Source organism: Molothrus ater, chromosome 2 (assembly GCF_012460135.2).
Source record: "Molothrus ater isolate BHLD 08-10-18 breed brown headed cowbird chromosome 2, BPBGC_Mater_1.1, whole genome shotgun sequence".
NCBI lineage: Eukaryota > Metazoa > Chordata > Aves > Passeriformes > Icteridae > Molothrus > Molothrus ater.
The window spans coordinates 31,676,570-31,701,225 of NC_050479.2; the positions used below are offsets into that span (position 1 = coordinate 31,676,570).

A 24,656-nucleotide genomic window follows, 5' to 3' on the forward strand; every position below is an offset into this window, starting at 1 on the left:
GTTGATGAGAGGGGCTCTGGAATAAATGGGGGAGACCTTTCTGGAATTCACGTGTGTACACACGTGCTGGTAGAACAACTGCTTTCTCATAGATAGACTCCCTTGGGTCAGGGCTCATTTTCCCTTGTTCTCCTCCTCCACATTGCTTTACTGAGTTGTATAGAATGCTATTTTATGTTACACAAAGACCCTGAAAAAGGGACTAATGCTTTACTCTGTACTTGTAGTATGTCACTTTAGACCTAACTGTATTTAACTCAGTTTGAGGAAAGTGTTTAACTTGGAACAAGCTGTAACTGAATGGAAGACTTCTCTTGTTGTGTTTTGGGATTCAGCAATTAATTGAATTGGGTTTTGTGGTATTTTAGCTACATGTAGATTAAAGTGATCAAAGGTTTGAATTGGGTGAAACTGAGAGTTTATTCTTATGCAGGACAACAATTGATGTTAGGACATTCACAGAATGTTTAGTTAAGGGCTTTAAGTTGTTTTAAGTGCAATCATAAGATAACCTAATATCTTGGATAATGAATGTAGAATGGCTTTTTTTCAAAAATTACATTTAAAACATGCTACTGTATCCTCTTTTTCCCTCTGTCACTCCTTCATAATACATAATACTGTTTTAGTCTGGCTTGGTTCAAATTTACTGCAGAATAAAAATTAACGTTGTATTCCACTGAGTTTGGAGGAATGCTCCATGCTGCCACTGCTCACGTTCTGCTGACTGTGTGGGTGCAGAGCTGCTGCAGCACTGCTGCTGTTGGGGGTTAGAGGCTGGTGCTGGTCAGGGGTGGAAGGTCTGTTATGTATGGGAAGGCACACATGGGGAACAGCAATAGGGCTGGTGTGTGCTTGGCCTGAATGCTGGTTTTGAGGGCTGGGGCAGAGGAACAAAGGGTCTTGGTGTGGAACAGAGTCTTGGGAAAGAGCAGGGGCTGCTCTGACAGAACCTCCTGTAAGTGAGGAGGGGTGGAAACTGCTGGAAATGAAATCTGTAAAGCTTGTGTGGATGCTGTGTTTGAGTTTGGGGGTACCCTCCCCGCCTCAAAGTCTTGTGCACTCTCTAGGCACACAAACTTACCAGAATGCCAGGTGAGAGAAATAGCTTATTTAAAACTCAAGCAGGCATTTACATGTAAATTGTATGCCTTAGGTTTGGATTTTTCATGATACTGCTGGTTCAGTCCTTCAAACTGTAAGACAAATGCTTGAGGTAGTGTTCACAGTCTTTTCTTATTTTTGTACTTAGTGACTTTTTTAATTAGTGGAGAATAGCTCTCCAAGCCTGGCAAAAACCTATGCTTCAGCTTTTTGTTTTTATCTATAGCTGGTGTTGTGGTACATCCTAACTTCTTGTCCATGCTGTTGTTATTGTTAAATCTGCCATAGAAGAAAAAGGCATTAAAGGCTACTTGGCTTTGTTTTTTATTGAGACATTATAGATGTATTTTTCAAAGGAAATTGGATGTAGGAGTTTGTTGTTAGGTTAGGTTTTTATACCAAAGGGGAGTGTTGCCATTTGTGTTGTTTAGGTGGAACTGCAGAGTGTGTGGCTGATGCAGTTGACTCTGCCCTTCATTCTCAAAAAAAAAGCTTTATAGCAAATTGATGCATATACCACAATAATGGTATGAAAGGAACAGGACACTTAATACATTCTATGGCTTTATTGATTTGCATCTTTCAAATTTAAAAACTGAATTTTCCATCCAATTTTGGCAATGCAAAATTTTTTAGGTACTAATCTTTAACAAAACGCAAAGTCCTACCTGTAAGGAAAATAAGAACTTTTCAGGTAATCTTTATGAAGATGATGCTTCTTGGATCTCTTCTTCTGTGGGAGTAATTACTATGCTGTGCTAGTTCTTCTAGAAACTCCTTGTTTCCTTGTTGCAGAAAGGATCAATATGAAAATTATAATTCTATTCAGAAATGTTAACCCATTTGCAATACAAATGGTGCCATATTTCTCAGTGTTATAGCATCATAATGTTCAGTAATACTGTTGAAGAGTACTATAGTGGAAAAATAATTTAAAATACATAATTAGCACAGTGATTTGGAAAATTTTAACCAAAATACTAAATTTCTTCACTGAGTATTTTGGACACTCTGCTTGTCACCAAAAACATTTAAAATTTCACCTTCTTATACTTTGTGGCACACACATTCTAATGGCCTTAGTCAAGGCTAACTAGAAGCTCAGCAGTAGAAGCTTCTCTAATCTTGTGCAAGCATCTTTGTTACTGTTTCATCATTTTCCTGTTTATGGGGCAACTGAGATCAGCTCAGTTGATCAGAGCATGGTGCAAATAACACCCTATCCAGCCTGGCCTTAAACGTTTCATGAGATGGGGCATCCACAACTGCTCTAGGCAGCTTGTTCCAGTGCTTCACACCCTCATAGTAAAGCAGTTCTACCTTGCATCTAATATAAACCTACCTTTTTTTTTTTTTTTTCAGTTTGAGGCCATTTCCCCTTTCCTGTCACTCCATGCCATTGTAAGTGGTCCCTCCCCAGCTCTCTTGTTGGCTCCCTTTATGTAGGAAGTGTTGTAAGGTTTCCCTTCCAGGCTGAACAACCCCCAACTTCTCAGCCTTGTGTTCATAGGAGAGGTGCTCCTCTGACCATCTTTATGACCCTTCTCTGGACTGTCTCCAATACATCTGTGTCTTTCCTGGGCTGGGGACCCCAGAGCTGGATGCAGCACTGCTGCTGGGGTCACATGAGAGCAGAGAAGAGGGGCAGGCTCACCTCCCTCACCCTGCTGGCCACACTGCTTTTGGTGCAGGCCAGGACACAGCTGGCTTTGGGGACTGCACGTGCTCATTGATGAGTCCTGTTGAACTTCTTGTCAACCAACAGCCCCAAGTCCTTCTCTGTAGAGCTGCTCTCAATCAATTCTCCACCCAGCCTGTGCTTGAGCTTGGGATTACCCTTACCCAGAAGCAGGACCTTTCACTTGGCCTTGTACTTCATGAGGTTCCCTTGGTTCCATGTCTCAAGGCTGTTCAGGTCCCTCTGGATGGCATCCTTTCCTCCCAGGACATCAGATACCACACAGCTTGGTGGTGTTGGCAAACTTGCTGAAGGTACAGTCAGTCTCACTGCCCTTGTCACCAAGAGAGATGTTAAAAAGTGCCAGTCCCCATGCTGACCCCTGAGGGTGCCACACATCACTGGTCTCCACGTGGACATTGAGACATTGCCTGCAACTCTGACTGCAGCCATCCAGCTCATTCCTTACCCACTGAGTGATTCATCTGTCAAATCCACGTCTCTGCAGTTTGGAGACAGGGATGTTGTGCAGGACAGTGTCAAATGTCTTGCACAAGTCTGGCTGTTTGCAAGAGGTGAGGGTTAGAGGATTAGAAGAAGCTTGAGTGATTACCAAATTGGTAATTTTATGGAAACTTGTTTGCTCTTTCAAATCCCATTTCCAGTTTTAACTTACCAAGTCAGTAACAAGGAGAATCAAACCCCCTACTTCCATAAATTCTGCTACAGCAGAGAATGCTGTGTTAGTAAATGGAATTAGAAGTTCAGTAGGTTATAAAATATGGTATGCAGAGAAATAGTTTTCTTTAAAATAAAAAGAAAAACACCACAAAAGAGCTCCCCAGGAATTTGAGGCCACTAGATAGCATGATATCTTAATATAGGTCTATGTGCTTGTTTGTAGAAGGTAGTTTAAAGTATTATTGTCTGATATCTGAGGAGAAACATGAGATGTCACAGATGACTTGCAGTCAAACTGACTCTAAGAGGTCAGATTACCTATGGGGTAATTACATTTGTTTACATGGTCAGCAAATTTCTAAGTATTTCAGGTGGAGGGTTGCACTCTTGTGCACTTTTAACAGATGTGAAAGAAATGTGTACCCTAACCCATCAAGGTTAGGTTTTGTTGTTATTTTTAATGTTGAATTATGATACCATGCAGAGATGCTGATTCTAAAGCCACATACTGCTCAGATCAGATCAATGGTTGTGGCTTCTTTAAAATGTTCTGTTAGGAATGAGTGTAATTAGCTGCTATGTGGTTTTTGGAAGATGCTCCTGTTCATTGGTAGCAATAAAATGTTTGTATATACATACATCAAACCTAAATGATGGAAGCAAACATAATAAATTAGTGCAACATGTATGCTTAATACACATGGTTCTGCAGAAATGTAGAAGGGATTGTTTCATTTTAGTATGTTAAAAAAACAATAGAAATGCTTTCTTTCACCTAGTATGCTTCAGTCCTTCAGTGTTCCCAAGAATGCAGGCTAGCTATTGACCTGTCCTGTATCTTAAGTGTGCTTCAGTGTTATGGTTGTAATGTTTGCTTAAACTGGAGCTTTGTGCTTGCTTGAGCAGTATAGTTACAGTCTTCCTTTTTATTTGGCAGTTAGTTTGAAAAAATAATTGTGACATGATGATCTTTGTAAAAGCTGTCACTGTAAATTATATTTTTGAGGTAATACTGTGATGTTGTTGAAGGTTTCCTAGTTTCTTTTACACTGCTGTATGCTTTAAATCTTGTGCAAGACATGTTAGAAATGTCAAAGTGGGATGTTTTAGTGACAGTTACTTGAAGGTAATTTTCTTTACTGTAGAGTTACTGTCCAGGTTACATGAATTCATTGCTTTGTGTACTCAGCTGAGCTTTTCTTTTATCAATTTCTTCAACTGAACTCTTTGTACAAAGAATGTCTACAGCAGAAGTTGCAATGATTTTTGTTGTTCTGCTTTGCTTCTTGGGAATAGAATGTATGAAGGGACGTATGAACACATCCCTTAGTGTTTCTGTTCAGGGACAGAGATGTGTAAAATACTGATTGCTTATTTTGGGACAGATTTAGCACATGATTTCAGTGATGTTTTTATATCACTGTCCCCTTAAAGAAGAAATGCCAGTAGAGGTGGCTTTACTTAGCACTGGGAATAAAATAAGAACCAAGTTGCTGGAACCTAAAAAGCCCTGAGGTTTATATTCATCCTTAGAGTGTTGGGCAGTGTCGTTTGCTAGTCAGAGAAGTGTGAATCCTAGTAAAGTTAACAGTCAGATCAGGACAAATAATTTGCAAATGTGTGATTGTGCGATTTCTTTTTTGGAGTTCTTTTGTTTTTGTGTTTGGGGTTTTTTTTAGGGAGGGGAATTGGAGTTTTTGGTTGGTTGTTTTTGGGGTTTTTTTGTTGGTTGATTGGTTGGGGTTGTTTTTGTTGTTGTTGTTTGTTTGTTTGCTTTTTCCCCATCACTGTGGCTTGCTTTTCTCTGCTTTAAAAGAAGACCTTCAGCTCAAGTGCTGCCAATAACTCTTCTCAAACAAATCATGTGTTTAATTATCCTTATTGTCTGAAGCAAGTGCACAGACAGAGGAGCATATGCTTCTGTTGACTTGACCTCCTTATTTGTGGGTGTCTGGATTTTCTGATGTATTATTATTTTTATACCTTGTGTCCAAAGGAACATTCAGACTTGCTGTCAGCCCTCATCAGGGGAGGTTTGAATGTGGTGTCGTACTGGATTTTATAATTTATTTGTAAATCTTCTTAATTGCGACCTTCCTTTATTGAATAAATTATATCTAGAAGCAGAGGTGTGCAATTTCATCTGGAGACATTTCAAACTGTTCCTGGCTGTTCTATCCAGCTATGAAGATACTCCTTAAGTAAATCATTCATCAGTTGTCACAATTCTAGTTTGGCTTCTTTGGCTTTTTAATTTCTTAGGACTTTTTTTTTCTCTAAAAAAATGTTGTTTGACTTTTTTTTTTTCTAAAAAGCCACAAAATTCATGATGTACTATTTCATGCTTCTATTTTCATTGGTAAGCTACATAATTTTTAGTGTATTCATATTAAAGATTGAAAAAATGGAGGGAAAGCAAATTCTCAGATCAAAGAACTGTTTACAAGAAAATAGATTCTGAAATTTACAGTTCAAAGTAGAAAGATTTTACCAGTTGATATGACAAAGGATCATATTCAGATTGCTTAAAAAATTTTAGAGAAAACAACTTCAGCTCCTGCTGCAATGGAATGTTTAAACAAAAGTATCTAGACTGAGATTGGATCAGGCCCTGAAAGTTTCAAAGCAAGCACTTCAGACTTGTGCTAGTGCACTAAAATTGGAGAGAACAAAAAACATTATTTGTTTATAGAGATCCTTGAAGTGCAAAATGTGAAAAAATTGCAATGAGAAATGAAGTAATTAGAATTATTGAGTTGTTTTTTTTACCAAAGTTAAGAAAACCTGCAGAAACTTCCCTCCAAAACATGTTCTTCTCAACGAAAGCTACTTGAATGAGTACTTTATAAATACTTGCAGTCCTGCTAAGTACATTTCTATGTGGAAAACAAGGGTAATAAAGAGTAGTTCTGATGGATTGTTTTGGTAGATTGAGCTAGTGAATTGCTGAAATGACCTATCAATTTGAATAATAAGATTAGGGATAAAGAAATGACTTGCCCACTTGTTTTTCTGCATCTTGATTTTGTTTGTTTGTTTCCTGATGCAGAAAATGTTTTGTCATGATTAGTAGGATGCATTTTTTTGTGAATCATCTCCCATATTTTTCTGTCTTTAATTTCACAGAGTATTATACTCACAAAAAATTTGCATATCCTCTAATCCTTTCAAAATAATAAGATAGCTTTATGAATAGGCATAGCTACAAACTCTGTAACTAAAAAGGCCTACAGAATCAAGTGTTGAAAGAGGACTGATAAAATTTGACCTTGAGCAGTTTTCTTTAAGAGCTTTTATTTATAGCATGTCTTGTTGTTAGCCTTTACAGTATACTGCTTTATTTGTATTTGCATGGTTGATTGCTTTACTGCTTTGGATTTTATAACTCATCATAGCTTGTTTATAAAAGGTTTTAATTTCACTTTAAGAGCAGGGAAGCTAATTAGCTTTTGTTGCATAGTCATCCATGGTAATACATTGTAACATTTCAAGGACACCATGTATCAGCGACATAGCCAGTTTTGAGACAAGTCAAAAATCTGATTTGCGAGCAGGCTTGAGGTTTAAACTTTGGGGACAAATTTTGTTAACACCTTCTTTACTCTTCACTGTTTGACATTGCTGATTTCTAAATATGATATGTGCCTATGTGCAGGTTTTGACACTTGATAATTAGCTCAGCTTGCTACAGTGTTTTGCTGTTTTTGTAAGTCTAAATGTCACAGGAGGATTCTGGAACATCTTTAATATCTCTTGTGTGGACACAGCTTTTTGTCAGTGCCTGTGTGATTGGTTTGACAGTTCCTCTGCTTGCCTCCCCTTGGTCGGACATTTGAGAAGGCGGTGCCTTGTCTGCGCCTTGTGAATGACTTCTGAGCTCTGGAGTCACTTCCAAAGGGCAATGGAAGCACTGTGCATGCTGTCTCAGTAAATGCCAGGATATTTTGTATATGTTTATTTTGTCTGTGCATCTTTATTGTGGATACTGGATGACTGTACAGGGCAGTAGGAACAAAATTTCGTATCACAATATTGGGTAATTGTATTTGCAGTTATATTTTGCAAAACCTGTGCTAAAGAGAAAGTGTAGCCTTTGTCAAAAAGAGTGTCAGTTTTAAGATGAAGTTTAGAATTACTTAAGTGTTAGCATGGTAAGAATTTTATTTTATATGTTAGAGAAATTCACTTTTTTTGGCTGACAGTGGATATAATTTAGTCTGTCACATGCTAGCATAGAAGGATTTTAATTTGAAAAGATATCTGCTTTTTAGATGATGATTATTTTATCACTAGTACTACAAATGTGATGGCTTGTAAGGTACTTCGTTATTATGAACCAAGCATGATCTAAAAAATTCTTGTTGCTTACATCTGTGGGAATGAAGTGCAGGTCCATGCAGTTATCATCATGACTTACTGGATACTGATTTACTTGGTATTACAACTTCATGGATCACATACAACATCTGAACTGATTTTACGGGAAGTGCACAACTTGATTTTTATAGCTCATGTAGCTCAGAAGAAGGAACGTTCCTGTAAGAGCTGTGCCAGATTGAATTGGCTGGCACATTGACAAATCCCTAATTCACTGAGGAGTAACCTCCTCTGGCCTCACCACTGTCTCTGTATGCAGCTCAGTGTGGAACTTGCTGCCAGTTAAGAGCTCTACTCTCTATCAACCTGTAAACTGATCAACATCCTTGATGGGAGTGTAATGAATTAATACATGAAGCTTGTTAGAGCCTCTGACCCATGGCATGATGGTAACTACTGTAGGGCTTTTATAATGGGAGTAAATGAGTTGTAGAATAACTAATCACAGAAATACCTGAATTAGCACTAACTACAGTGTGTTCTCACAGATTCAAACATTTATTTAATGGCATTTTAATAACTCTTCAATAGGGTGTACAGAAAAATGAGGCTTTTGCTGCAGTACTTTTAACTTGTAAAAGCTGAAAGGGTTGTCATTAGGGTGGGCCATAAACTGCTACATTGGCGAATGTAGTGATACATTGGCAAATGGATGATACATTGTTGATTTGAATCATGATTTAAAGTCTCCCCACTTGGACAGAGGAAAAGTCCTGTTGTGTCTGGTATCTGTTCCTTCTCTAGGTGTTTTACTTATTGAGTATTTGTGTACAATGCTTTGTTGCCAACCAGAGCCTTTGTCTGTGTGTCCTGTTGTTCTTTAATGTAAGAAGGGGGTGAGGTTTCTATGGTTCAGTTGGGCAAGGGTAAAAAATATAAATCAGGCCTACAATTAATTGGCAAAGATAAGCCCTCTGTGCTTGGCTTGCTATCTTTTTTGAGTGCCAAGTCTATTGCTGATTACCTTTTTGTCTGTGTAGCAGAGCCATCACTTTTGGTGTTTAGCTGGTTTGGAGTTTGAAGGAAAGCTCAGCTGCCTGCTTGTGATATGGGAAGGTCATAAAACTTTTCCTGATCTTGTCTGATGCATCTGCCTTTGGTAGAACCAGCCATACTAAAACAGAGCTCTTGAGTAAATTATAGCTTGTCTTTTATTTATTTAATTATTTATTTATGTGAATGCAGCCACCTTAGTTCAACAATCTTAATTCAATGTGTTCAATTTTCAGTTGTGAAAATGGCCTGGGATTTAACGTGTTTGGGAACCTGCTTGATTGATAAGATAAATAACAGCTTGCAAAGCTTTCATGCTGCTTTTTGTGTTGTAGACTGTAGTTTTAGCAGACATTCAAGGCTTTCCTTGAGGAATAATGGCAATACTGAGAATCGCCGAAACGTTCTTGGGTTGTGAAAGGGTTTTCAGGCAATTCTGTTTCCTTTTACAAGTGTGCACTCCACTCAGTTTACAAGTGCACTCAAATAGTTTCTTCATAAAGTTTTCATGTTGGCATAGAATAGATTGTTTCAATTGGAAGGGAACTACAGTGGTCATCTAGTACAGCTGCCTGACCACCTCAGGGCTGACCAGATGCTAAAGCACGTTGTTAAGGTCATTGTCCAAATGCCTCTTAAACACTGACAGGCTTGGGGCATTAAAAAATCTAACTTGGCTAAAAAAGTAACATCAACCAAAAACTAAGCTGTTGATGATTTTTATTGACTTTGAGACTCTGTAGCCTTAAAATTGCTTTGATTGAGTTTCCACAGTATGTTTTCTGTTTTGTTGTTCAGTCGATATTTAATATGGAATTAGAATTCAGTAGGTGTTCCGACAGTGTTGGTAATTTACCTGGAATTCAGATTTATGCTATTTCAGTTGAGCTGAAATTCTCTGCAAAATGCTTTTCTAAATTCAAACTACAGCCTATTTTCTTATTCCTTTACTTGAATGTCCCTTTTTATCTCAAGGGAAAACTCTTTGCTGTTACAAAAAGCAGGGGTGAAAGTACATGAACAAATTTTTCAAGAAGTACAAAAGCTCAAAGTAAGAAATTATATGCATGCTAAGATGTTAGAAACTCCATGTTTTAAAACTTTGAATTTTTCTTCAAATTTAGACAACTCTTCAGCAATATATGTAGTCAATATTGTGTATGGCTAAGAGGAGAGTGGACTGAGTTTGTAATTTTGGGTTAGTGGTGTCTTTTTGGAATAATTTTTTTTTTAACAGTTATGTAGTAGAAGAATTGTAAATAACCCAGAGGAGGCTGAGAGCTGAGATTTCATCTCTGGTTAAAAACTGGCAAACCACCCAAGTTTTATTTGAATTTTCACTTTTCAAATGACTGCATCAGCTTTCAAGTGAGCTTGTCTAAATTCTAAGTTCTGCATATTTAAGAGAACGTATTGCAACAAAGGAAAAAAGTTGACAAAGTACTGATTCAGTTGACGTAGTGTTGGAAGGACTGCACAGCATCTGGCCAGCTAAAATATTTAGTCTTTAGCTTCTGGAGTTTTTCTGGACCAACTAGATTTAAGAGAAAAACTATGAAGAATTAATGCTTTCATTTCTCAAGTAATTTCTTAACAAGATATTTATTTTATTTGATCTTTCTGGCTTCCAGAGAAAAGTGTGGAAAATCTTCTCATTTCAGTGTAAAATAGTACATTATTCTTAAATAAAAATATGTATGCTGAAATTATTGGAGACCAGATGTCTTCAATATTGGCTACAGCTGCTGTTAGAGGGATGTTTTGTTTGTCAGAGAACAGGCAGATATGTTTGGGATTCTTCCATCAGTGTTTTAAGGCCAATAACTTACTGTCTGAATTCCTTCTTCTGTTTTCTTAAATAACTCTACATTTCAGGATGGGAATAAGAACAGAATCCATAATCCTGTAGAAAAAGAATCTTTTTTTGCTGGTGGTGATCACTCTGTGTTCTCTGTGGTTTTAGGCTCACTACTCTCCTTTTTACTGTAATAGCAATCCAAAAAAGTGTTTTCATACTTCTGGACAAGAAATCAATTCAATTTCTTTTGGTTTTGAAGAAATCTCTGAACAATGAAACACTAGATGGTCAAATGTATTTTGAAAATATCAGGTGTGCTATTGACTGTTTTGTATATACAATGCCTACAAGTCAGCTTGTCATAGAATGGGATGGGACCTACCAACAATCATTCAGTCCAACTGCCTGACCACTTCAGGACTTAGCAAAAGCCAAAGCATATTATTAAGTGCATTGTCCAGATGCCTCCTAAGTACTTTATGCTCTCCAGGAAACCCGTTCCAGTGTTTTACCAATGTCTCGGAACAGAAATGCTTTCTAATGCCCAATCTGAACATCCCTTGGCATAGCTTAGGGCCATTCCCATGTGTCCTATCACTAAATACCAGGGAGAAGAGCTCAACACATCCCTCTCCAATTCCCCCTCTCAGGAATCTGCACAGAGCAATGAGGTCACCCCTCCAACCTCCTTTTCTCCAAACTAGACCTACCCAAAGTCCCCAGGCACTCGCCCAGGACAGACCTTCCAGCTGTGTTCCCCTCCTCTGGGTGCATTCAGAGAGCTCCACTTCCTTTTTAAACTGCGGGGCCCAGAACTGCACACAGCACTCCAGGTGAGACTGCACCAACCACTGCCTTTCCTTCATCTTGCCTTCATCCATGAGGAGGGTGATTTTAACACAGAATGATGCCAAATTAGTTAAATAGGACTTTCTCTACCAAACTTGAGCTCAGTCAAAGTTTAAATAAAAATAGATTCTTAAATTTAATCTTGTAGACTCATTCTCACGTGCTTAGTCAGGAACTCTAAAAAGTCAAACTAGAATATTTATAAAATGCTGATGGCTTAAGGGATGCTTTTCTAAAGCCTGGGACATGTGGTCACTGCTAATGGTGGTACTGGAAAAGTCAAAGAAGTATTTTCTCATTTGCAAGTGCCTTTCAGTATGAGATCAAATACGTTGTGGTTTTCTGTTTGTAAGTAAAAGTATCTGAGCAGTTGATCTTTGAATGGCTGAAAGTATGCTAAAGATATGAGTGTTAGGCATTTAAATTTAATTTGTTTAGTTTAAAGGTACAGGCAGCCATATCATAAAACAAGTACCAAAATGCCAAATTACACATTAATCTCCAAAAACATGTAAAGTGCTCTACTAGTGTTAGAGATGTAAATGTTTTAGGTCATGTAAGTTCACATAAATAAAGAATTATTTTTTCTTTCATTTTACATAAATAACTAGAAAAATATTCATAGGGTAGTAGATTTAAAAATTTTATTGTATTTTTAATCTTAGGATTTTTTCATTACATTTCACTGAAGAATATTGTGCCTAATTGAAAAAAAATCACTGTATATTTGTGAAGGTTAGGTGCCCAGAGTTTGTGTGTCTTTTAGAGCAGCCTCCTTAACCTAGATATGTCTGGTTGAAGCAACAAATACTTGTCTAGTATTTCTCAAAGGAATTAATGCTTTTGAGGTCTCCAGTACCATGAATGCAATACCAGTACAGTTCACTGGAAGCATCAGAACTGAACTACTTTGTTAGTTATCATTGGCAAATAAGAATGGCCTTCATGCCAGAAACTTCAAAAAATTTTCCCAGTCTTCTAAGTGCTGCTGACTAAAGCATCAATTCCTATTTCAAAGAGCAGCCTGGATTCAGTCAGCAGTGTATAGTGTGCCTAGCACTGTGGTGTGGGCCAGCAGCTGTGTTCTAGGTTTGTTGGCACAAAAGCAATAATCATTTGGTTTTAATGAAAGAAGCAAAATAAAGCTGGCAAAGGAGATGTTTTTAAGAGATAGTGAACCATGTTTTTATTTTTCCATCTTCAGAACAGAGGGCATTTTACTTAATTAAGTTTTCTAAATATAATTGGAGCAGTACATCCCAACTACCAAAAAAAGGAGGAAAATAAATGTAAATTGAAAGAATTTGGAGGAAAAGCAGCCTTATTAACAAGGGAAGTTGACTCTAATTCCTTTTTTGCCCTGTGTGTTATGTAATATAGCGACAGGAAGGGTTTCAAATTGCTTGCTAAACTTCTGCTTCCCTGCCATTGCAATATGAAAAGTCTGGGAATGGATAGGTAAACAACAAGAGAGATATGTCTGTGGATGTCAGCTGAGTGGCTGATTGAGTTACAAATTCACTTAAAATACTCTAGTCTGTATATTGGTTGAAGGAGGGTGATAGTGATGATAGTGAGCAGAAGATTTGAAGAAATTACCAATGGGAAGAAGGAATGGTACAAAATCTAGGCCCACTTACTTTACTGGGTGTCGAGGGAAAAGGGAATATATCAGCAAATCAGTTTTGATGTTTCCCTTTTGGTCCCCTTTCAAGAGTATGTGAATGTATCAACATCAACAGAATTTTGGTAAAAAAATTTGTTCTTCAGTTCTCAGGCACTGACCATAATATTAAGTTAAAACTTGGGTTTAAAATTGATATATCTGAAGTACTGTCAAGTTCCACTCATCCTTACAAAGTATTCAGAGAGGTCTTTCACAAGACGTAACCTGGGCTTTTGTAAGAGGCCACTGCTGTGTGGCTTCTTAAAAGAAATGGTTTGTGGGCATTCTTGTTCCAAGAAATGGTTCAGAACTGCCTTGTGCTGGGTGCTCAGGGTGTCCCTGCTCTGTGGCTGTGGTGAGGGGCATCCCCCTCCATGCCTGTCCCCATCCTGGTGTGTGCAGCTGTTCCCTCGCTGTGCTGGGTGGGTGCTGGCACCCAGCTGCCCAGGTGGGGCCTTCCTGGGAGCCTTCCAGGTGCTGCCAAGCTGAGCAGTGTTTGATGCTGGTCGGATCTGTCAGCAGGTGTTTGTTTCCACAAATAACCTGGATTGTGGTTTTTCTCCCCAGAAAAGTTGATTGCCTATTGTAGCATCCCATGAACTCCCTCCCATCAGCCAATTCCCAAGGGCTTTGCCTTGGAAAGACTTACCATAGAGTTCATTCCTCCTGTGGGACAGATGAGACTCCCTCATGGACCTCTGCCCATGTTTTACAAACTACCCTGGTTTCTCCCTTCCCTGTTTCCTCACTGCTTGGGTACCCCTGGTGGCTGCTACCCCTGGAGACCAATCCCCTTTGCCCTGCCCTCAGTTCTGCCCCCATCCCTTCCCATTCTGAAGCTGTCCAGAGCCCATGGTAGCCCTCGTTTTTCACCTGCGCTCCCTTTGGCTTCCTTGCAATAAATCTTGCTGGAATTAACTCCTTCAGAAAGACCCTTCTTGCCTCTCTTGCTGAGCCAGTTGTGGTGTGTGAGTCTGACTGCACTGCCTGAACGTTAATCCAGCTGGCTCTTCCACAGGAGATACTTGTTGGATAATAGGCAGCAGTATCCACCATCCCCCTCTCGCGTTGGGTGCTGGGGCCCTCAGGTGGGGCCATACCGGGCTCTGCCTTCCTGGAAGCATTCCAGGTGCTGCCCAGGTGAGCAGCATTAGCTGCTGGTCAGATCTGCCAGTAGGTGTTGGTTTCCACAAATAACCTGGATCGTGGCTTTTCTCCCCAGAAAAGTTGCTTGCCTATCAGCGGGAGTTCCACGCGTTGAAGGAGCGCCTGCGCATCGCCGAGCACCGCACGCTGCAGCGCTCCTCCGAGCTCAACGCCATCCTGGAGCAGTTCAGGAGGGCCGTGGCAGAGACCAACGGCAGTAAGAATGCCATGAATAATTTTTCAGGTACGTGCTCCAAAATATTTTTTTATAACTCTGCAATGCCAATATTTCTTGTTATTACTCTAGAATAAGAAATTGCTCCCAAGACAGGTTAATGAAACTGTTCAGCAGTGTGAATAAAGTTGTATCTGATGTGGGTGTTTTGGTTTGTTTTTTCCAGTTGTTGTCCTTAATGATTCACCCACCCTTATTCAGTCCCTAAAGTCATAAGAATTACTTACTCCATACATAGCTCCCAAAGTTTGGAACTTCTGGTTACTTATCTATTAGGTTGAATATATTTTGATGATTAATTTACATCACTTTTTAAATAGAGTCAGAGGGGAAAAGTGAGCAAACAGAAGAAATTGATGAACTTCAAGCAGTTAAAATAAGCTTAAAAGTCAACTGGAAAATATTAAATAATCTAGACTAAAGTATTGCTAATGATTTGTAACAAGTACAGGAAATGGCCTTTTCAATAACTAGTGATTAAACTGGTAAAATCTTCCATAAGTTTTTATCCATTTTGGAGACTGATAGTCAGATTTACAGAAGGCTGTTTGGCAATATTAGAGAAAAACACGGCAATATTCACCAGACTATTGATGTTGACTTCTAAAATCACACTGTTACTGTTTTGTTGCTCTGATTTTTGTGGATGGAAAATGAATAACAAATAAGTACAAATTTTCTGTCAAGAGGTCTGACTTGGTAGGTTGCAGAAATTTCACTGTATTGGTCTTGAGGAGTTGGTCTATAAGGAGTTGAAACTCGAAGAGTTTTGCAATTCAAAAGCCTGGAACAAGATTTTTTTGAATTTGTTGTCTACTTGCCTTTGTGCTGTGATTTACAATTTTCAATAGGTTTTTTTTTGGTTGGGAAATGGTTATAATTATAGGCTCCAATGTTGATGCCACTCATGAATTGCTGTCTGACACTAATGGCCTGATCTCAGTAGTTCCCTGGATCTCCAGGAATCGCACAGATAAAGGTTACATTTAGCATGGTCTATAAATCTTGTCTTTCTATTTTATGTGTGTTGTTTTGCTTTTAAAGTAAAGCGTGGAGGAGGTCAAATAATTTTGATTCTGGATTTAGGATTAAGTTATTGCCACATTTGTTTCTAAAATTGACTTAGCTTGCTTTTAGGCAATATGTTTATAAGGAGTTATTCTATTCTGATGCAGCTGAAAGTACTAATTCATTTAACATTCTACCATGTCTGGATCCCAGCTGGGATGGACATGCACTTTTTTTCATGTAGAGCCATAATGGGAAGCCATCTGAATTACTGAGCTTTTGTGCTCAGAACATAGGATTAGATAGGTTTTTATTAAGCTTAATACACTTAAGTATACATAATACTCTTTGCTCTCTTTGAAGCTGAAAGAATTCCAGATTGTTTTGTGTAGATCCTTATTCATTCAGACAAGAGCTGTCATACTTGGACAGAATTTAGTCCAGGCTTTGCAGTTGAAGGTAAAGAAATGTTAGCAGGAAAAGTAAAATGTTCCTGTATTGGAGTCTATCAAGATAGACATACCTACTTATGGCATCTATTTACAAAGCTTTTTGCGAGGATTGACGTGGTTAGGAATTTAGCTTCACCTAAAAATAAATGCTTTAAAAATCCCCAAACATACAGAACCAAAATCCACAACAAATCCCTCCTATCTTTGTAGAAGCTGTGCTAAGACTCTGAGAGGAATTACACTTATGGCTTTCTTTTCCTTGCTTCTCAATTTTATCTCAAGAAACCTTGACTACAGTTTTTTGCTTAACTTGATATTATAAAGCCCATAAATTTCCAAAGATCCATATGCTATCATATTTTTCATTTGAAATGAGTTGTTTTCACACTTGATGCAAGAAAATCAACACACCCAGCAGGGTAATTTTAAAAACTGTTATTTGCAACTTTGAGAGCCACCTGGACATACTGAAAGGCAGTTGCAGTAGAAAGAGCAAGAATAATTCTAATGGAATCTAATATGACAATTCTATGCTAATGGACCAAATTAAGTTTGCATTTTTTTTTTAGGACTACTCAAAATATCAACTGTACGTTTAATGCTATTTTATTTTGTATCTCTATGTGCAGTATATTCCAATATGTATTCATAGCTCTGAAAAATTATTTGCAGTAGTATTTGCTGGATGGTGATGACCTCTGTAAGCAACAGTGAAAAATTATTTTGGGAAATAAGCCTCCCATTTGATTAACTGGGGAAAAAACCCCACAAAATCACCAACCACCCCCAGAAAAATGGAGCATTCTTTACTTCTGTAGATTCACACTACATCTTATGTAATCAAATAAATATTAACTGTATCTCTGACAAGATTATAGGTGCAAAATAGTCTTGGCCATTGTTTATTTAAAAAAATGAAATAAGAAAAGCCTTCTTTGTAGACCAAATATGATGACTCAGAGAAGTGCATAATTTATTCTGGCTTTCAGTTAGGACCAAGCTTGGAATTTTATACTGTTTACTATTGCTTAAAATTTCATACAATTTGTTTTCTGCATTTCTGATTTCATGTATGTTTGCAGATGAGACACTGAAGCTGTTAAAAGAGCTAACAAGTAAAAAATCTCTTCAAGTGCCAAATATCTATTACCATTTGCCTCATTTGTTGAAAAATGAAGGAAGCCTTCAACCTTCTGTGCAGGTTGGCCTTGGAAGGACAGGAGGTATGCTGATATGATGGTTATTTCATGTTTTATATCTGGAGGACCTTCTAGTTTTAGGAAAAGAATTGACTGCATTTCTTGGTAGATGAAGGACATCTCATTTAACTTGTGTGATATTGAAATCCTTTAAATTCACACTGAATCTGAGATAAAAGGAGATTGGTTTCAGCTTTGCTCTTTTCTGCATAATCTCAGTCACACCCCTTGCCATGTTAAGGTACACATTAAGAAGTATTTAGTTTGGATGAATTTTTTTGTAGCTAAAGGGAAACAAAGCTCAAGCATTTCAGATTCTGAACTGCTAATGGGTATATCCCTTTGGCTTTTCAGATTTGCAGGGCAACCATGCATGGTTATAATTATTTTAGCATTGATGTTTCTCTTGTTCTGAACAGTATATTTCAATATATAAATTAAAAGTTGAGAGAACTAAGATAACCAGATATAATTGCATCAATAAAATCTGGACAGTGTTGTAGTTAATCCTGGCTTGTGTTTTTTCATTACTTCAGTGAGTTTGATTGCTCCTTCTTTTAACAGAAGGTATGCCTGTATGACAAATGTGTGGGCTCAGGCCACAGGTTTATTTTTCTGACTATAAATACCTTTTATTTCAATGTTGTTGTTCAGGGAGAAAAAATCTAATCATTCGTTATTGTTTTAAGTGAAGTCTGTATTATGTCCTCCTGGGAATATATGGCAGAAATTTGGAATTGAAAAATAGGAATTGGAATCAGATTTATTTAATTAAACAGAGGGAGGAAATTCAGGGTTTTAGGACTTGATGAAGTCTGCTTTATCCTTTCAGTGCATTCCTGCTGCTATCTGCAGTATTCCCAGAAGGTAGCCAGCCCCTGGGTACAGTGCAGAAGAAAAACTGTGGAAAAGTTAAGCAACACAGGACTCAAACGACCTGCTGAAAGATGGTGTTAATAACTTTGTAGCTGAGGATGTATTGCTTTGCATTTGTAGTGCTTTTATCAGAGAAAAGAAATTTCGTTGAGGAACTTCCATGCAGTTCTGTTGTCCTGGACTTGTTTATTTAGAAGAACCAAAACCAGGTGCAAGGAAAGTAATAGAGGCTTTCAGCAGTATTATTTTAAAAGATAACTTCTGAGAAGTTAAATACTTGAGTTTTGAAGAATGATTGTATTAGTTTTGTTTTTAAACTTCAGTTAGGGAATTTAATCACTCTTGGTGCACCTTGTCTGAGTAACACCAAGGTTGTTGATAATTTCCCAAATTGGGGTTTGTGTGACAACATTTTGGTAACAGGGAGGATACAGGGGTACTTCTCTAAGAGGGGACAGCAGCTCTCCCTGTCTCCAGTGGAACCAATAGCCAGATCAGCACCACTGGAATAACAGATTGAAGAGAGGGGGAAAAACTGCTCAAGGGCAATTGCAGCTGGAGAGAGGAGTGAGAACCTGCAAGGTCAGTGCAGAAGGAGGGGAGGAGGTGCTGCAGGGCAGAGTCCCCTGCAGCCTGTGGTGAAGAGCATGGAGAGGCAGCTGTGTCCCTGTAGCCCATGGAGCAGAGATCCACCTGCAGCCTCTGGAGGACCCCATGTCATGGCAGGAGGATGCCCAAAGGAGGCTGTGACCCCATGGGAAGCCCACACAGGAGCAGGCTCCTTGGCAGGACCTGTGGACCCATGGAGAGAGGAGCCCACGCTGGAGCAGGCTTACTGGCAGGACTTGTAACCCTGTGGAGAACCCACAGTGGAGGAGCCTGATCCTGAAGGACTGCAGCCCATGGAAGGGACCCATGCTAGAGCAGTTTATGAAGAACTGCAGCTTGGGGAAAGAACTTCCATTGGAGATGTTAATGGAGAACCATCTGCCATAGTAGGGACCCCATGCTGGATCAGGGGAAGAGTCTGAGGAGTCCTTCTACTGAGGAGAAAAAAGTGGTGGAGATCATGTGTGATTAACTGAATTCCAGCCTCCATTCCCCATGCCCCTGTGCTCCTGGGAGGGAGGAGGTAGAGAAATCAGGTGTGAAATTGAGCCCAGGAAGAAGGGAAGGGTGAGGGAAAGGTGTTTTAGGATTTGGGTTTATTTCTCATTACCCTCTGTTCATTTGCTCAGTAATAAATTAAATTCCTTAAATCTGCTTTGACTGTGACAGTAAGGAGGGGTCTCTCCCTGCCCTTATTTCTACCCATGAGCCTTTTGTTACATTTTCTCCTCCCTGTCCAGCTGAGGAGGTGAGTGATAGAGCAGCTTTGGTGGGTACCTAGTGTCCAGTCAGCATCAGCCCATCACACCTACACAATAGTCTGACATGTCTAGGACTGGGGTTTTTTGTCTTCTGTGTTTGCTCTGAGAATTGGTGTTAACTGTTAGTCATGCTCCTGATGCTGGGTGGCATATTTTAAAACTATTTTTAATTACTGCAATCTCCACCTTTTAAACCTTTGCATTTATTAAGCAATGCCTTATTGCAAGATTTTTGTTTTCCATCTTGTGTATGCAATTACTGAAAGTACCTCTCTGGTTTGTTTGATTTCAGTTTCCATTGTAATGGGAATACCTACAGTGAAAAGAAAAGTCAAGTCTTACCTGACAGAAACTCTCCACTCCCTTATTGATAAGCTGTCCCCTGAAGAAAAACTGGATTGTGTTATGGTTGTCTTTATAGGAGAGGTAAAATCACTTAAATTTTTTAATACAATTTCTAACCTGCCTTTAATCACAAGTAACACTCCTTTCAGGAATTGATGAGGATCTGCTTTTTCTTCAAGATGCAGACAGATGACTCTCTCCTTCCAGGAAAAGCAAAGTGTCAGTCTTGGGTTTCTGAGATACAATCCTGAAGAGCCCAGCTTTTTCTGTTTATCAGGGGAATGGTGGACATGGATTCAGTGGAGTGGTTATTTTGCAAATCTTATGTTTATATTTAGTGGCAAAGATGTGTTATTCCTTCAACATAAGAGTAATGGCTAAGGAACTCTGTTGTAGGGGAGGATTCCTTCCATTTTCTTTGTGCTGCTGCTTAGTCCTCTGTCAAACGAGTGCTGCAGTTGGAGATGTGAGGCACAGATTGTTATTGAATTAATTTTCTGGACAATGTGGATGTTTGAAGCCCAGACCTTTTTAATGGATTAATTCAGTGTTCAGTTGGACTGTTTGTTCACTTTGGCTCTGATTTAGTGGAAATCAAATTTAGGAAAATGATAGAGTACTTTCAGAAATAATTCTGTTAGATGCTGGGAATTGCATGTACCTATTTTGTTCTTTATGCCTTTCTCAGAAGTCTGAATTGGACACTGGGAAATTTATATTTATGTTTGACCTTCATCCATATAACTGTAGTGCTCTGCTGAAACAGTCTTTTATAAGTCCCACAGATGAAAATTCAAATCCCCAATTATAACTGGAAATGGTTTTAATTTAGTGAGCTGGTGTCCATTCAGGGATGAATCAGTAGAAAATCAGTCATTTTAATACTTCTATTATCAACATATTTTAAAACTTTCATTGGAAAGTTTGTAAACATTTTGCCTTTATCTGAGAATTGTTTCTTAGTATTTTCTAATGCAAACTGCTCTATTTTCTCTTTCTTGACAGCCAGTCAAAAACTATCTGTCTGGACAGATACAGTTTTTCTGGGAAAAAAAATTCTTTTAAAACATTTCTTGGTTGAGAGTATCAGGGAACAGAATTCTTTCTGAATTACTGGAATGCTGTGTTTTTCTTCACTGTATTAGTTGGAGAAATTTTATTGCCTGTGAATGTGGCTTATTTTCAAGGTTTAAAACTGAAGTTTCTTTTGTTTTGCTTAAGGAAGTCTGAGCTATGAGGTCTGTCTGTCATCATTGGATTCTCTGTCTTCTGCAAAATTTGGAATAGGAGTGAAGTGTCCCCAATGCCCCATCTTGTGTTGCCTTAGACAAGCCATATTGCTGTACCTGGGTTTTCCATAGCTGGAAACTTCCTTCCTTTGAGGTGCTGTGGAACACTCTCACCTTGGGAGTGTTTCTACAGAAGTGACTACCAGTGAACTGAACATTTCAGCAGGGGAGCTGCTGCTCCTGTGCCCATGGAGAGTTGGGTGGTTACACAGCAGTTACCCCCTGTGTTTTACTTCTTTATTGCACTTTGAGAGCAGTTCTGTGTGCTTATTCAGGTGCCTGTTTTGGGCACGGCAAGTCAGGAATGTATGGGAACATCTGAAGAACCAAAGTTTGTATTTTTGTTCTCTTGTAACCACTCGCTAGATTTGCATTTCTTTTTCTTTATTCCATCCAATTTATTCTCTTTCCTTCTTTATTCTTGGACAATGTTTTTATTTTCTTAAGCTCAATATCTTACAGCTTGCTTTGCAGTTGCTACAGGGAACTCTCTACATGATTAATATGGTGCATTAAATACTTCATCCTGAATTATGCTGTGCTTTTTCTGAGTTATTCTGTATATTTCAGTTTCCTTCTGCAAGAGGAAAACTGCAGGTTTAATAAGCATTTTCTCTGGCTGTTTGAAGGAAGGCCTACTCCTCTGGTAGACTTCTGTTTCTCCTTAGATAAAAAGAAGGGCTGTGTCTTTTAAAATAGCCTTGTCTGTCCCCTCTTATCTGTGGCATATCCCAGTCTGAAATGCATTGCACTATTGCTGTCGTTAACACGTGCAATAATAAAGGCTTATTTAAAAATACTTTAGAGGCTTGACCAACTATGCTTATTTTAAAAATTATGTCAAAAGTTTCTAAAAAAAGGTATGGCCTTCTCCAACATATGTGCAGTTTAAGTACAGCAAGAAATGGTCATAGGGTGAGGTTATGTAATTTTGCTAATAAGCTTAAAATTACTATCTGTGCCTTGTCTATAGCTTGTAGCAACAGCAAAAAAGGGAGCACAAGGCTACAAAAGTGGTTTTAGAAGAAAATTATAGAAAAAAATAGCATTTTAAAAGGATTTTATTATTTTACTTGCTATCTTTATTTGAGAAATCAAATTTACAGTGTTTAAGAAGCATTGCTGGGAGCCATAGTTGTGGACTGTAATCTCTGTGCTAAGCACACTACAAAACTCTTCTAATACTCCTGTTTTTTTGTAGTTCAATCTCACTCATTTCTTTTAATTTCATTTTTTTTGCTAGAAAACAGATTAGAAGGCTAATGGCCTTCTGCAAACAGCATCAACAGTGTAAACAGAGGAGCTAGTAAGTATAGATGCATTATGGTTGCTAAATAAAGAGATCCGTATATTAATTTACTGTATGGATATTTCTCAGTAATATAATTGTACACAGTAAATTTCCATACTGGAAGTTCAAGAAACTCTGAAATATCTCAGCTGATGTGACAACTAATCACCAATTTAAATAATTACTAGAATTGCTTGACAGTAAACTATTCAATTGTCCTAGTTACTGACATATGTCTGTGTTCTCCAATTTGTTAAAATCACTTTATGGCAGAATAATTTGCAGGTATTCATTAGGATGACTAAGAAATAGGTATGATTCATTATTCCTTAATACTTCAAAATCTTTTTGTTCCCCCTCACTATGTAGCTAGTTCCTAGTTCATATGAGTTGAAAACAAATTATTTAAATCTCATTAACCTGCTTTGTACAAGAACTTGTTTTCAGATTAAGCCATAGACTCTAGGTTTAAGAAATCATGAACTCAGAGTAAAAATTGTTGTCTAGTGTTTTTATTCATTAGGGCTCGCAATTAACATGGGAAACATGGTTTTGAAATACTTTAAATGAACATAGTGGAACAACAGACATACATATACACACACAACTGAATATGAGAGAAATTAGAATACTTTCCTGGTATCTAAACAAAATGTTATTTCTTTTTTTTCTGTGGGGAGGTCTCATTTACAAGGAAGAAAATGCATCTTAGACTTGTTCTAAATATATCAGAGATTGTCAGTCCACTTCATTAATCAGAGACTTCACTTAGCACAGTCTTTTGTACAAACAGTAATCAATGCATGCTGGAAAGACTATAAGCCCTTGATTTGACCAAAAATATCAGAAGGACAAATCATTTCAGGAAGAATTGGAAGCCACTACAGGTATGCAAAAGCATTTTGCTATTTCTGTGTGCTGCTGATTACATCTGACTAGGTAGTACTTGACCAACCATTTGTTCTTGGAGCATTAGGCCACAAGTTTTACTTTCTTACATATTCCTGATTTAAATCTTACTCTGTTTCATGTATGTACATTTCACTTAAGCTGAAAAAATTTACACATCTTGATTGTCTTTACTATCATTGTATTATCTCTTTATGTAAACAGTGGCTGCTAAATTAAGAGGTGTTGATCTTGAGTAGTGTTTTGTCTGTACTCCTTCTGTGGAGAATCTTATTTATTAATTCTTTGGAAGAGTTTCTGTCCTGGTTAGGTCAGTGTGACACAAGCACCCAGCAAGGAAACATCCTGTGCATGGATATGAACAAAGCCTTAGCAGATTAAGGACTGGGTCAAATCTTGCTGAACCTGTTTTGTAGGTATTGACACTGCAGTGCAATATGTAAACCTTCTCCACAAAATAAACAAGGCTGTATTTTTACCTCTTCTTGCTCTGGGCCCGAATTATAGTTCTCTCTGATCAGCAGCTCTCCAGATAGAAAACAAAAGAGTATTTTGATTGTCTTGCTCTCAACCTGGATGTATTAGCATCATCCCAGCTACAGAAATGTTCTTGCTTTCTGCTAATTGTTTGTGAGCTGCCTCTTCTTGGAACTGCCCTGGAGAGTGCATTCCCAGCCCCTGAAAGATCTGACAGTGCATCTGGAGTTGGAGAGAGTCTGATAGATCTTAGTGTGTAGATAAATATGTGTATGTGTGTAATGTATATACACTTAAAAAAAATCAAAGCTAATCAAAGCTGTTATGTCAAGATACATTATCTACACCAAATAATATTAAAGGCCTGCACAGATGGAAATCTTTGTTTTGGACATCTCACTCAAAGTTGATAGGGATGAACACACCTTCCTGATACACTGCCATCTCTTGTATCTGAAAAGGTAGCTTTACCTGTCAGTGAGAATTTGAGATATTTATGCTGTTTTTGCAGTCCCTCTCCTTCGTCACCTAAGCTTTGGTACACAGGAGTATGGACTGCTGATACTGGGCACCAACATAGGATTTTATGCTTTTCTTTTCATGTCAGTGACTAGCAAATTTTCTATAAGGAATTAAACCAGATAAAAATATCTTTCTTAGATCTAGGAAAAGATCCTTGACAGGATTTGAAAACTTGAATGTACCTGAGATAAATTTGCTATCTCAGCACAAAGATAAAATTCAGGATTTTGCTCTTTCCCCAAGCCCTAGACTTGTATGACTGAAAAGCTTCTCTGAAATGCTTGCTGAGGTGCACCTGGGCCACAATAACTACTTGATCCTTCTGGTAAGGGAACATCACTATTGATTGCAGAGATGTCTGATCTCTCTGGTGACATCTAGGGTATTTGTG

At 38.2% G+C, this 24,656-nt stretch overlaps 1 protein-coding gene across 3 annotated transcripts in view; it reads left to right on the forward strand.

The window, feature by feature from the left end:
- MGAT4A (alpha-1,3-mannosyl-glycoprotein 4-beta-N-acetylglucosaminyltransferase A) overlaps positions 1 to 24,656 on the forward strand; it is a 77,829-nt gene that overhangs the window by 13,148 nt on the left and 40,025 nt on the right. For all 3 annotated transcript variants that reach the window (XM_036384631.2, XM_036384612.2, XM_036384623.1), the window contains exons 3-5: positions 14,369 to 14,536; positions 17,070 to 17,210; positions 19,725 to 19,858. In XM_036384631.2, the coding sequence (XP_036240524.1) occupies positions 14,369 to 14,536; positions 17,070 to 17,210; positions 19,725 to 19,858 (443 nt within the window). The remainder of the gene's footprint in view (positions 1 to 14,368; positions 14,537 to 17,069; positions 17,211 to 19,724; positions 19,859 to 24,656) is intronic.